General features: G+C 43.8%; 4 protein-coding genes across 6 annotated transcripts; 2 read left to right on the forward strand and 2 right to left on the reverse strand.

Moving 5' to 3' along the window:
* Positions 1-143: 143 nt before the first annotated feature.
* On the forward strand, positions 144-8,546 carry LOC117143387 (facilitated trehalose transporter Tret1). Of its 3 annotated transcripts, XM_033308068.1 has the most exons (7): positions 1,946-2,055; positions 3,253-3,511; positions 3,621-3,757; positions 4,195-4,397; positions 4,736-4,852; positions 6,743-8,116; positions 8,172-8,546. In XM_033308068.1, the coding sequence occupies exons 2-7, from the start codon at positions 3,462-3,464 to the stop codon at positions 8,442-8,444; spliced, it is 2,154 nt and encodes a 717-aa protein (XP_033163959.1). In that variant the 5' UTR covers positions 1,946-2,055; positions 3,253-3,461; the 3' UTR covers positions 8,445-8,546. The 3 variants fall into 3 exon arrangements, with proteins under 3 accessions (XP_033163961.1, XP_033163959.1, XP_033163960.1); XM_033308070.1 differs by lacking the exons at positions 1,946-2,055; positions 3,253-3,511 and adding an exon at positions 144-227; XM_033308069.1 differs by lacking the exon at positions 1,946-2,055 and having other exon boundaries at positions 2,103-3,511.
* LOC117143396 (venom allergen 3) lies at positions 5,143-6,130 on the reverse strand. The gene is made up of 3 exons (XM_033308085.1): positions 5,972-6,130; positions 5,842-5,910; positions 5,143-5,778 (listed from the first exon to the last, which is right to left on the reverse strand). The coding sequence occupies exons 1-3, from the start codon at positions 6,089-6,091 to the stop codon at positions 5,143-5,145; spliced, it is 825 nt and encodes a 274-aa protein (XP_033163976.1). The 5' UTR covers positions 6,092-6,130.
* A 7-nt stretch (positions 8,547-8,553) lies between the features above and the next one.
* Positions 8,554-10,506, reverse strand: LOC117143395 (WD repeat domain phosphoinositide-interacting protein 3). Its single transcript, XM_033308084.1, has 4 exons — positions 10,307-10,506; positions 10,135-10,221; positions 9,297-10,058; positions 8,554-9,230 (listed from the first exon to the last, which is right to left on the reverse strand). The coding sequence occupies exons 1-4, from the start codon at positions 10,371-10,373 to the stop codon at positions 9,124-9,126; spliced, it is 1,023 nt and encodes a 340-aa protein (XP_033163975.1). The 5' UTR covers positions 10,374-10,506; the 3' UTR covers positions 8,554-9,123.
* A 285-nt stretch (positions 10,507-10,791) lies between these two features.
* Positions 10,792-13,059, forward strand: LOC117142398. The gene is made up of 4 exons (XM_033306344.1): positions 10,792-11,078; positions 11,128-11,965; positions 12,028-12,075; positions 12,134-13,059. The coding sequence occupies exons 1-4, from the start codon at positions 10,890-10,892 to the stop codon at positions 12,820-12,822; spliced, it is 1,764 nt and encodes a 587-aa protein (XP_033162235.1). The 5' UTR covers positions 10,792-10,889; the 3' UTR covers positions 12,823-13,059.
* Positions 13,060-13,082: the final 23 nt, after the last annotated feature.

Below are 13,082 nucleotides of genomic sequence, written 5' to 3' on the forward strand. Positions count from 1 at the left end.
TATCCAATAAATTAGCATTCGCTTGCTAATTTGAAAACAACAACTTATAGGGACCACATCAATTTTTTGGCTGCTTAGTAGAGAATTATTGGCTGAAAATTTCAGTTAGCCTTTGGAACTCAAGACCCACGCATGGATACAGTGGATAAAATTGACTAACCACAAGGATTTACCAAAATGGCAGAAGCCCGTTTGCGCCGAAATATAAGTCGGCAAGTACCCGCAATGTAAGAGTGATTAGTTTGAAAGATCATTAAAAAACGCGCGGGAATCGGAAAGCTTAAAAATACATTACTGAACCACTGCGTGGCATTGCTTATATAATCGTCTGATGCCCTAAGTTATTTAAATTTCACATTTCCGTTAATTGTGAGCTGAAACTGACGAACAATAATTAAAACCGAAATAGTAGACAAACGGTCTGTGTATGCGGTTAAAACATAAATCACCGCCGACAACAATGATCACGTGTATGAGCGCGAACAAAACGTTAAATTCAAATTGTTGCACAGGCAAAAATTTTCCCGTTGTCAGCATCCCACGACCTTCGAAAAGATGCTAAGCTCGGAAATTGAGTGGAAAAGGAAGTGCCTGTGTAAACAAAACTCGTTTGGAAAACACACTTCACTATCTCCAATTGGAATGCGAAATTCAGCTCGAATTAAAGTGCAATTTGCCCCGACGTCTACGTCACGCGGCCAAATCAAAAATATCACAGGGTTTATTGTGGTACTAATCGATGCAGACACGCTTATCAAAATCTGGACTCGTTTCGACCTCAGCTTCTTGCAATTAAGCTTATCGTACAGATTACGTTAGAAGTTCATTGCCACTGAGCGAAAAATGCGCTTGTTTTCACAATTACCCAAGTAATTATATTTTCACGCTCCTGAACAAATAAGCAAATTCCACAGGCAAATACCAAACTGAAGCTCAAAGGTATATTGTACCACATGTGGTTCTTAAATTATGTAAAATGCAGTGTTTCATATAAGTGTGTTTATATTATCAGTCCGCAGAAAGTGAATAGTTTGTTAATATACAAATATAAAACGCATTTTTGGCTAATATAGAACTTACAGGGTAACATTGGGTCGGTGAACTGGCAGCTTCGTTACGTATACGCCCATTTAACTTATATTAGCACCGTCTTTTTTCAACTAAATTGCTTAATACAACAAATATGTGAGTACGCGTGAAAAAAGCTTTAAGGGCAATTAACTGGAGCACTTAAAATAGAGATTACTAAATCGGGAGGTGAGGATGTTATATTTCAAATACAAATTTGCCACTATTTATAAATTACATTAGTCTCGTTGCAGAGTTCTCTGGTGCGCAACATCACAATTGTAGATTTATTTATTCGAGTCTAAGTGAACTTAAGTAGCTTTACTGTATTTATAGAGGCGAGATCAAAGCCGCCTGACGTTCTATTCATGTGTGTCGTCGGGTTTATGCAACTGTCATTTAACTATGGCGAGAATTTACCTTTTCCTGCTCGTATTTGCATCGTACATTATATAGAATACGGCTTTGTGGGTATATGTATTCTTGAACTCGAACCGGAATGCTGGGTATACAAATAAGAATTCAGAAAGAAATTAATGAGTTTTTTTATGAATGCCAGATCGATTCGAAGCTGATTTAGTGGGAAGATTTAGTAGCGGGCAATGATGAGTTAAATGCAATACAATACAACAAACCGGTTTGTCAGCAGCCCCACAATTGTTCTCCCGCTCAATGAATAACATTTTGGGGAATTTGTTTTGTTTTCTAGCCGCCGAATTGGTTAACAAACCAAATTGGTTCGTAAATGGCACAAATGCCAAGCGAGCTTTCGTCGCGTTCAATTTCTGAGCTCCGTCTTGTAAGCTTAGCTTAATGGAAAGCTTCGTTGTAACGGGACTGAGATTGGCGCTCGGCTTCGTTTTCGGTTTCAGTTTGTTTTGACCGCGCGACGCGTTCTGGTCTAATCGCTAGGTCCTCCAGAAAATCGGTTTCGTACTGAAAATATACGAAAAGGCCTTTATATTTTGTACACCTTACTTACTCACGGTACAACTTCGTCACGTTACCTTTTGGGCCGCTGGATAAAACCAGTTGGGAATTCGGCATTCGAAAGTTCAACACTCCGATTATAAGTTTTTGCGATCCCTTGATATATGTGCCGCCCAAATGCGTGTAATACTCTGTATATATGTGACATCGATTAGGTGCAGTGTTTCAGCTTCGGCAGCGAGTTGTTTCCGTCGCACGCAATCTTAGCCGACATCGTTGTTATAACCCTTATTTAGCCAGAAGTGTGCAGTTTCGGCTGCCATATCTTGGCCATTAACCGCTGACATATTGGCATTAATGAGTGTTTTTTCACCGAGACGGCATACCTGGCCAACCGTGTATTTGTCTTGGGCTCAAAAAATAAAAACAATTGCAAATAAGAGATACGCGATGCAAGAACCGCGTTAATTATTTATTTGCAATGTCTGGAAGATTAAGACATATTGAACGATTAAACATTTTAAAACTCGCTTATGAAATCTCAAGGGTTGGAATATGTTTTCTATTTAATTCTTTCGAAATTTAAAAATTTCTTTTAATGCACGGTTGTAAACAAGAATTGGGGAAAAGAAGTGAAAATACGTGTTAACACTTTTGGCATCATTCAGTTGGGGTGCGCCACATTAAACGGTGGGTCGTTATAGACGTCATTCGGCTCATCTTGAAAATATAGTTTCAACCGGTTTCGCTGAGTCCCGTGACCAAAATTCGATTTATTACCAATCCCATAGTCATCGTACCACTCAACCTCATCTCTAACCCTTTGGCATCGCGGATGAGCTGGTTTCCATGCTCAAGGCTCGGCTCTTCTCTTTGTTTTGGCCGCTTCAAGACTTCGGACTACTTTGCTTATATGCATAAATTGCAAGCGAATGTCCGAATAAATCGTTTAAATTTGCTTATTAAGTGCTAAGAGATTTCTCTGCTGCATATCTGAAGTGGAATCAAAGTGACTAATAAAATATATTTAAAGTGTGTTTAACTTTACCCCTTCACAATGTGAAAATGCTCCGCGTTAGGGTATAAAAAGAAATTATTTTCGAATCGCGTACATATAAACACGTAACACTCAATTGTGTCAAAAACGTTAGCACTCCCAATCGCATAATAAGTTGACCGAAAGAAAGCGGCCGAAACAAGAAGACCAATAAATGTCCAATTATAAGATTTTTTGTTTGTCTGTGACTTTGAAAGGTTTTGGCCACTTAGCACTCACCGTCGAAACCATCGATAAATAATGATAATTGTCAATAACGATGGCCAAATGATTACCAACTGAGTGAAAAGAGCCACAGTTCGATCGAAATACGTAAACCTTGCGCCCAAGGCAGAGACTAGCAGCAGCCACTTGGGCAAACAGAAAGGTGCATTAAGTATACGCCGCGCATCAAGTATACGCAGCGATGTCCAATGGCAAGGCCGCCACAGCTGGCACAACAGCTGAGAAAAACGGGTAAAATCGCATAGTGTGCACCACACACAGTTCCCGCTCAGACAATAAGCCATAGTTAATTGCCAGCTCAAAACTAATCGAATGAAAAACACACACTTTTCCGTTGCAGCTCGCTGAACGATCGGCCATTGTTTATGCAAAATGGCAGCGGCGGACGCATTGCGACCAGCGATGTGGAAGTCAGCAACTTCCGACGCGCCCTCCCACAGTTTTTAGCTGTTAGTATTAAGAACATATTGCTATTCGGTAAATAACACACACATCTTCCAGCTACCAAGCTGCCCAGATGATTCCCAGGGGATTGAAATTGCAAGGAAACTTAGCTCATAGGTTTTATATCCTCGTAAAAATTTGCATTTCATTCGTGCCTATTAATCACAATTAAAGTCAGTGACTAGACGTAATCGCCAGTAATTATACGAACATTAACAAACCACTATTGCTGAGAAGATTAATCATATTTCTGTTGAGTTAGTAGCTCAACACTAAATCAAATTAAAAACTTAAACAATATTAATGAAGTATACCTAAGTCTGTTCTCCTAACTTCCAAATATTGCTGCTGTATTATCAAATAACTTTTCCAGACTTTTGCCAAGCTTTTTAACTTCGATTTCAATCCCCTAACACGGAATCAATAGTATAACTTAACTCATATCATCAACTATATCGTCTTTTTTTAAGGATATGGCATGACCTTGGGCTTCCCCACCATCGTGATACCCGCCATTCAGGGCGGCGAGGGACGCAGCGAGACCAGTGGCGATATACTTCTCAACAAGGACGAGATCTCCTGGTTCAGTTCCATTAACTTGATATGTGTGCCACTGGGTTGTCTCTTTTCTGGACTCTTGACGCAGCCACTGGGCAAACGAAGAGCCATGCAGGTTAGACAAATAATTGCCAACAAAATGAACCGTATTGAGTGTTAACCAAATTGAGCAATTTAAGCCTTAGCTAAGGGTGTAATTTTTTTTGGCACACACCTAGCTGAAAAGACACAAATTGCACAGCCCTGCCCACTTAGCCGCAATCAACTGCGGCTCATCGGGTGCTCCTCCGATTACAGATCGCACCGATCGGTGCACTGGCACACTGAGCTGGAATCGAGCTGCGTGACATTGTGTTGCTTATGCAATTATGTTCATCCACTGGTGCCGATCCATTCCAACCCATTCCATTCCAAAACCAACACTCACCCACCCACTTCCTTTGGCTTTTGCAGTTTGTCAACCTGCCGATTCTGGCCGCCTGGCTGATGTTTCACTTTGCGACGCGCACGGAGCATCTGTATGCGGCTTTATGCTTGGCTGGTCTCGGTGGCGGATTAATGGAGGCGCCGGTAAGTGAATCCCAACCACACTGATTGCTAGTACTCGTACTAGGTATTCACACATCCCCACTCCCCGCAAAACTCTTTGTTTGACTATTAATTGGCATTTTTCCCATCGAAAGGGGGGATCACTTTTCTCGACACTTTGCGAATTTTAACGCCAAGCTGTTGTAACCGCAAAGTTATTCGGAATCATAGCTATTGTGACTAAACATCTTACAAGTGGCTTATTTTATCGGTTTGTTTCGTGGAATACATCAGCTGACTCGAAGTAAACGAAGTTGGATTCAATTCAAATGCTATTTATACGCTGTACTCAAAGTTACACTTGCTTCTGTGCTACTACTATTCAATGGGAGGGATTCTGTTTCGTTTATTTTCGGATTTGTGCGAAATGGATCTTTCAACCGAGTGGTGTAGAGCTGCTCGTACGGCTTGATTTTCTTATCGAAGAGGCAGGTCAGGTAGCGCCCCTGCCCCGACTTGACCATTCCGCAGCCCATCTTCTTGTTCTTCTCGTAGATCAGATTGGCGAAGATAATGAGGTGGTCCTGCGGGGCTACGTTGGGAAAGTAGTTCACATAGCTGGGCTTCATCATCTTGTGGTAATCGAACCACATATTCAGGAAGCTGATCACATTGAAGCCCTTGGAAATGTTTTGTACCTTAACGAAATCAGAGGACTCGCCCACATCCTTGTAGAGAAACGTATTCACACAGGGTGAGAAGGTGTGCTCCAGGCACTGATTAGAAACCCGCATCGCCATCACGGACAGCTCGTCGTCCCACTTGATGTTCTTGAATTTGACCGCTCTGGGCAGATTCCCCAGGCCCCACTCCAATTTCCGGCGGAAGCTGTTCACATTCCTCACGATATCATAGCGATAATCGCTCATCCTGACGCCCTCGTGATACCTACCGCATTTCGGAGCCCACTGGAAGATCATTTAACTAACCCCATATATTTGATAGCTAGGATTATCCATGCAAGTACTCACAAATTTGAAGCCGCAGGTGATATGCCTCTTGTTGGCCGGACAAATGCCTGCATTGCAGTAATCGGGTGGCTTTAAAAAACGAGATTTTCAAGATTTAAGAAAATCCCTTCATATTTAAAGGATATCCTACCTTTACTGGAATATTATAGTGTTTTTTCTGTACATATGTGGGCCATCGAGTTCGGAATACAGTATGGCCCGTATGACATTTCAGTTCGGCCACAATCACTATAGCCCACAAAAGATTCATCTTTCGCGGTGTCCAAACCCAAAGTGCTGCTATTCATGTTGAAAAACTATTTGTTGCGGTCGATTGCAATTTGTATGCTTAAATTACACCGATTGTGTCGATTTTCGTGGGAACTACAAAATACTCATTACCACTGAGTTTGATCATTGTTTTAGTCAGGTGATATGTGATCACATATGAGCCCCAAATCTAATCTTTCTGCTTAGAAGCTCATCACACATGGCCATTAAAGAGCATCTGCGATTGCAAAGTTCAGTTTGTTTATGTCAATTGTCGATTGTTTCCATGACTGCAGACTCTGACCCACATAGTTGTCTTGCAACAATTGTTCACCTTGGCCAAACTCCTTGAGAACTTCGGTTGTCTTGCCACTTGCCACTTGAGATTGCAACAAGCTGCTGGTATTTAACTATTAACCCTATAAGAAACTAAGTATAAATATATACTTAGCTGAAGTGTTGAAATTAAAGATATATGATGCATTTCTTTTTAAGAACTAGTTTTTCTCTTTAAACCATTACTTTTTACTATACTATTAAACGATTTTAGTGGGTTAACTTACGAACAACTAATATGAGATATTTGAAATAAACAAAAAAAAACGAAAACTCAGTTACTCCACTAACGACTAAACTTGCTGATTTATTGCAGGTGCTCACCTATGTGGCGGAAATTACGGAGCCCAAATACCGCGGAATACTGTCCGCTTTGGGCACTACGTGTGTCATCACCGGTGTTTTCATACAATTCATCCTGGGATCTCTGATGGACTGGCGGAGTGTGGCGGCGGTGAGCTCGGCCTTTCCGGTGATCACCATAATAATGCTATGCTTTGTGCCCGAGAGTCCGGTGTGGCTGATCCGGGAGCAGCGTTTCCGCGAGGCCGTGAAGTCTCTGCAATGGCTACGTGGCTGGGTTCCGGAGCACATGATCGAGGCGGAGTTCAATCAGCTCTACGATGAACTGATCACCCAGAAGGCCATCGAACTGTCTGCGGATGGAATTCCTCCGCCGGGCCAACGACGAACATTGGGTCAACGGCTGAGGATGTGGCGGAAACGCAGCTTCCTGGTGCCATTCCTCCTGGTTTCGTTTTCCTTTTTCACGGGTCACTTTTCCGGAAAGACCCCACTGCAAACTTATGCCGTCCAGATTTTCCACACACTCAAGGCTCCGATGAACAAGTACCACGCCACCATTCTTCTGGGAGTGGCTGAGATGCTGGCCACCATCTTGGGCGTTGTCCTAATTCACTTCACCGGAAAGAGACCTCTGGTTCTGGTTTCAACGGTGGGCACCGGTCTGTGCTTCTTTGGCACAGCAACCTATGCCCATTTCTTGAGTGAAGTGCCGGGATTCACCGTCAACAACGTGGTGGTTAACGCCTCCTCGATTGTGCCCAAGGAGGGCATTCTTTCTCAGCAAAATATATCCAAGATCTTCGAGACAGAACAACAGGCCATCAGGCAGGAGACGGAGCGTTTTACTACCCAACTACCCGACATGGAAACAACTACATTCTTCGATCAGGACATCTATAATCGCAGTCGGAGGGAGGTGGATGAAATGATGACCACCGATGCACCAATGGACACAACCATGTGGCCAGAGCCATCGAGCAGTGTGGAACCCATACCATCTTCATCGCTGGCACCAGCATCGACTACCGTAAAGCCACCACTTGTGGAGGAACTTCTGCTGGTGGTGCCGAAACAGGAGCACAACTACCTGGTCTGGGTGCCACTCATCCTCCTACTGCTCTCCGCCTTCTTCTCGCATCTGGGTATACGAATGTTACCATGGATTCTTATTGGCGAGGTGTTTCCGGCTGAGATTCGTAATTCTGCATCTGGTTTTGCCGGTGGTGTGGGTTATATATTTGGCTTCCTGGCAAACAAACTCTTCCTGCTGATGCTGAGTGCCCTAACTCTGCCAGGAACCTTCGCTTTTTATGCCAGTGTGGCATTCTTTGGAACCGTTGTCCTGTACTTTACGCTTCCAGAGACAGAAGGTCGCACACTGGGTGTAAGTACACAATTCTCTTTTTTTGCTACTTAAGTTACTTAACTATTTATTTTAGGAAATCGAAGCTCATTTTTCCAAGAAATCCGATGTGAATCTGCTCCGCAAGCAGCCCAGCAACAAGTTACCCATCAAGGATGAAGCACAAGTACCCGGGAATACTATTAATATGCAAGGTAACTTCCAAGTGCCCATCACATCGCAGCAGCAGGCAAAGATCATCCATTTGCAACAGAGCGACTTTACGCCGCGTTCCCAGAACGGAAGAACAGCAGGAGGAGTTGGGTTGTCCAATCCTGCCTTCGAGGAGAGCAACACCACACATTTGTGAGGTGCTGCGAGTGGACTGTGTCATCACCTAAATATTCTTTAAAAGTGCTTAACATTCCAGTGATATTTCTGAGAAATAAACTTAACAATTTAGTTTTATGTATATGACGTGGTTTTTATGTAACATTTTTAATTCGAAATGGGTTTCACCTATTTTATTTTTAGGTTCAAGCTGTATCTTTGTAATGATTCACTACCAACCTCTATCTAAAAACCTTTAAAAGTTCGTGGACAACAAAGATAGCATTTCTTGTAAAGGCTTACTTATCAGAAAGAACTATGTACCATTACTGACGGAAATGGTAATAAAAATGAGTAATGTAGTGCCAACAAAACCGATAGTTCAAGTTCATTAAAAATTAATAAGTAAACCTTATTTTCTCAATGTGGAATAAGGTAATAAAACAAAAACCTTGTTCAGCTTTTCAAATACAGATGGCGTAACAATGCATCAAATGAAGGCTAAAGTAAAATTAAATGAGCATGTTCGATTATCGGTTTATGTTTCAAATAAAATATAAATTATCCACAATCTTGTCTCAAGGTATAACTACATTTATGTGAACTCGACTTTTAACGTATTTTAAAGCATGCTTATAAGTAATATTGTATAACACATTTCCATGGAGATATATAATTGTATAGATGCATCAAAGGCGTTCGCAACAGTCGGACTTGTTCTAGGTCTCATCGTCTTGCAGCTCAAGGAATTGTGTGCAGATGTCTCGACTGCACTCGCCCTTGTTGTTAAATAGGAATTTATAATAGTGGCCGTCTGCACAAATGGCTGTATAAGAGAACAAATGTCGATTACAAAAATCTCAGGGAAGGATCCACTCCAGTTCCAACTTACCCACAACCGAATTAGGATCGGCGCCAAAGGCACATACACATCGAGGTCCCTGGGGTATCGAAAACTTAACAAAACTCCACTGGCTCGAGAAATACTTAGGTATTATGGGCAGCGAGGATTCACGGGGCTTGTTGTCCTCCAGGTTGAAGACGTGTATGGTGCCATGGTCGGAGGCGACGACCACCATTGTGGACTGGTGGTTAAAGTTGATGCAGAAGATGTTGGCGTGGTTGCTTCCGCGCCTCAGCTCCGATACCTTCTTGCCACTTTCGGTATCGAAGATACGGATGAGGGTGCCCTTTTCCCCGGCGGTGGCCAGTCGCGTGCCTTGCAGATTAAGGGCAATGCAGCTGATACCAGCCTCGTGGGCGATCACCTCAAGCGGCGCCCGCTCTGTGTTGGCCAGATCAACAATTTGAACGTGGCCAGTTCGACGGCCGGGGAATGCGAGGAGGCTCTTATTGCTGTGCGGGCAAAGCACACACAGCCCGTTGGGGTTTGAGCTGGTCTCAAACACGTGCAGCTGCTGTGGTTGCTGAGTGAAGGTGAACACCTTAATCACGCCCTCCAACACGACCACGATGCGATCCCGACGCAGTCGTACCGCCCGCACGGGCTGATTGAAGTCCAACGATATGGCCGGGGACTTCTTCAGGTCATCCCACACGATCACCTTGTTGGGCGGGTACAGCGGCCGGATGCCGCCTCCAACCAGGGCTAAGTAATTGCAACGAAACAGCATCTCCACATGGCTGAGACCACCTGAAACGGAATTGTAGACAATGGAATTGGTTTTAGGCCGTGGGAGTCTCCCGCACTCTCTCTTTGACAATCATACCCTCTGGAAAGTATTGGCGCTCCTTCTCCTTCAGCGGATCACAGTTGTAGACCCGGAATCCCGTGTCCGTCGCGCACGCAAAGCATCCTGCAACGCAATAGGCCAGTTATATTATACGGATAAGGTGTATCGTGTATATGTAAATAACACACATCCGCACGTATGTACGTACCCTGGTCTTGATTAAAGGCTGCGTAGAGCAGCCCGTTTCCATATGGGTTTTGCTCTGTGAGGTTCATTGCACTCTCCGGGGATGCTGGAAGCCCGGGCTCTGGTGATTTCCGATACAGTTGCTGGGCAGGCAGGAAAACAATTGCTCGGACGGCGGATGATTGTGTTTTTTCGTATAAAAACAATGACACAGTGTTGAGTATCGTCGAAAAGTGGCCGGGCGGTGAATCGATATCTTTCGATGAGGAAAGACGAGCCGCTAAGTCGGGATATTTTTAGGCTTAAGATCTTCCTACTATGAGTTTTTAAGTAGTTACGTGACACAAAGAACAATTCTAAACGATCTACAATGCTGTTTTGGTTAAGCTATTTTAAAGTTAAAGATCTAGCTATTATCGGTAGAATCTAGCTAATTATCTACTGCCAGCATCGCTACCACCCACAATCCTTCACTATCGACCGACTGGTATGATTTTGCAACACTGCCCAAGATGCTCCACCTCCAATTCAACAAAATAACAAAAAGGAAAATGGTCGCTTTGTGGAACGGATTCCTGTGAAAATTGAATATATGCGATCGCACCATGGAGTTCAGTGCGGATCTGAATGGCTTCAATGAGGACTCCATCGAACCCTGCCGGACTTGCGGAATTTACTTTACCATGGGAATGGACATGGACCAGGCGATTGTGAAGCCCATTTTCGGTTCGGATGACGCCGCCGTCGCAGATATGGCGGAGATCCTCGAGCAAATGAATGATTGGAACATAAAGGTTGGTAGTCATGGGATCGTACTATGTGTACCTAACTTATCTCCCAAAGGTTGCGAGGGAGGACGGACGACCGCAGTACATGTGCATCGCTTGCATTGCCGAGTTTCACCGGCTGATTAAATTCAAGCGCAGCTGTGTGGAAACACAGGAGCAGTTCAGCGAGCTCGAGTACCACCGCGAACATAATGGCATCATTATTAAACGGGAAATTGAGCCGGAGGAAGAGAAGTTCTGCGGATTTATATATCTGGATACCGACGAGGAGGATAACAGCGACGAGGACGGCAGTAGACGCGTGTGTGCCGCCTTCGACATACCGCATGTGCCCATTAAGGAGGAACACATGGCCCGAGTGCCAGTACAAAATAATGACAAGTTTGATCCACCCGAACCCAAAGATTTTGCGTCGCCTGTCGACTCCGGATTCGCCATGATAAACAACGATGCGTTAACGTCCGGCATGTTAGGACCGTCTATTGCGGATCGCTCCGGGACGGCCGACGATGGCTCCGAAGAAGAAGAGGAGGAGGAGGAGGAGATAGTCAGATTTACATACGATGACGACAATGATGCGATAGCCCCGCTTCCGCCGCCGATTTACTCGCCGGTTGTGTGTTGTAAGCTTTGCTTTTACGAATCACCCGACCAGGATGCGCATATGGAGCACATGCGCCGCACCCATCTCCTCAAGGACTGGGAATGCCACATTTGCGGCAAAAAGTTCACAAATGCTCAAGAATCGCGCATCAAGTTTCACATCAAGTATCACAAGTTACAGCGGCACATTAAGTGTCCCGTTTGCGGGTTTATCTGCAACTCCAAGGAGACTCTCAAGGAGCACAAGCAGGCAGTGCACGTACGCACAAAGTGCACATACTGTGGCAAAAGTGAGTACAATATTCTCACTCATAAAACTAATGTATTGGATTAATCACATTTACCTTTCCAGCTGTAAAAAACGCCACTCTGCAAGCACATTTGAAAAAGCACTTAGAAGGTCAGTAAGAAGAATTACAACAGTTTTATTTTTTTATAACTTTACATTTTATGCATAGAGGGTGAAGCCGAACTTGCCCAGCAACTGAAAAAATTGGAGCAGCTTCCAGTTAACCTTCAATCTCAACAGTTATCTTCACTGGAAAGCAGTGTCGCCAAAGTCACCACTGCTTTTGAGGGCTCAAATATTCCTGGGGAATCCACTGTTCCTGAAGATTCTAATGTAACCGAAGACTCCAGTGTTCCTTCAATAGAGACTTCCATTCATGCGGACATACAATGTCCAATGGACCCACCTGCAGACGGAGAAGTTCCTGTTACAGCTGCTTCACCGTCATGCGAGCCAACTGAAAGTGTCATTGAGTGCTCATATTGCAGCGACACATTTGAGAAGGCCCAGCAGCTGCAGGCTCATGTGCTGGCCACTCACACACAGACAAGAAAGAGGCGTCGCTCTTCAGACAACAAGTCATTAGTGAGAAAGACTACGCAGGAAATGCCTACCTCACCCCTTGCAAAGATAACCAAGAAGCCAACCATCGAGTCCGAAGAAAGCGTCGTCCGAGAAGACAGCTCTGCCCAATTAGATAGCACTGCCCAGCAGGAGAGCAGGACTGCAGCGACCTCTAATGACAGCCCTCCTGTCGAACAGGTGCCAGAAAAAGCGTACATCTCGTGCTACATTTGCGGCAGATCCTTTGACTTGAAAATTAAGCTTAACAGACATCTTAAGCAGCATAAGGATTAGTATTGTTTCTAGCGTATAGCCATTATTCCATATGAATTTCATTTTACTACAAATGTAAGAGTATTGTGCACCCTATTATTTTCCACTGGCCTGCCAAATGCAAACGTTGAAATTTGTTAATTTAATTTTCTTTATATATATTTGGTTGGCGAAATACTTACTTTCGTATTTAAATGTTTAATAAAATAGAAACCGTTTTGCTGATATTTCATCCATCCAGCGTTGGAAAAATGCAAAGCACATTGGTTTTTGTATTGCAA

Source organism: Drosophila mauritiana, chromosome 3R (assembly GCF_004382145.1).
Source record: "Drosophila mauritiana strain mau12 chromosome 3R, ASM438214v1, whole genome shotgun sequence".
NCBI lineage: Eukaryota > Metazoa > Arthropoda > Insecta > Diptera > Drosophilidae > Drosophila > Drosophila mauritiana.

Coding starts and splice junctions, on each gene's coding strand:
- LOC117143387 (XM_033308070.1), top strand. CDS start 178: ATGGCAGAAGCCCGTTTGCGCCGAAATATAAGTCGGCAAGTACCCGCA. Junction 228..3,620: donor AGTCGGCAAGTACCCGCAAT/GTAAGAGTGATT, acceptor TTTCCGTTGCAG/CTCGCTGAACGATCGGCCAT. Junction 3,758..4,194: donor TAAGAACATATTGCTATTCG/GTAAATAACACA, acceptor TCTTTTTTTAAG/GATATGGCATGACCTTGGGC.
- LOC117143396 (XM_033308085.1), bottom strand. CDS start 6,091: ATGAATCTTTTGTGGGCTATAGTGATTGTGGCCGAACTGAAATGTCAT. Junction 5,911..5,971: donor ACTATAATATTCCAGTAAAG/GTAGGATATCCT, acceptor CGTTTTTTAAAG/CCACCCGATTACTGCAATGC. Junction 5,779..5,841: donor TCACCTGCGGCTTCAAATTT/GTGAGTACTTGC, acceptor ATGATCTTCCAG/TGGGCTCCGAAATGCGGTAG.
- LOC117143395 (XM_033308084.1), bottom strand. CDS start 10,373: ATGAACCTCACAGAGCAAAACCCATATGGAAACGGGCTGCTCTACGCA. Junction 10,222..10,306: donor AGCCTTTAATCAAGACCAGG/GTACGTACATAC, acceptor ATTGCGTTGCAG/GATGCTTTGCGTGCGCGACG. Junction 9,231..9,296: donor CGATCCTAATTCGGTTGTGG/GTAAGTTGGAAC, acceptor TCTCTTATACAG/CCATTTGTGCAGACGGCCAC.
- LOC117142398 (XM_033306344.1), top strand. CDS start 10,890: ATGGAGTTCAGTGCGGATCTGAATGGCTTCAATGAGGACTCCATCGAA. Junction 11,079..11,127: donor TGAATGATTGGAACATAAAG/GTTGGTAGTCAT, acceptor TATCTCCCAAAG/GTTGCGAGGGAGGACGGACG. Junction 12,076..12,133: donor TTTGAAAAAGCACTTAGAAG/GTCAGTAAGAAG, acceptor TTTTATGCATAG/AGGGTGAAGCCGAACTTGCC.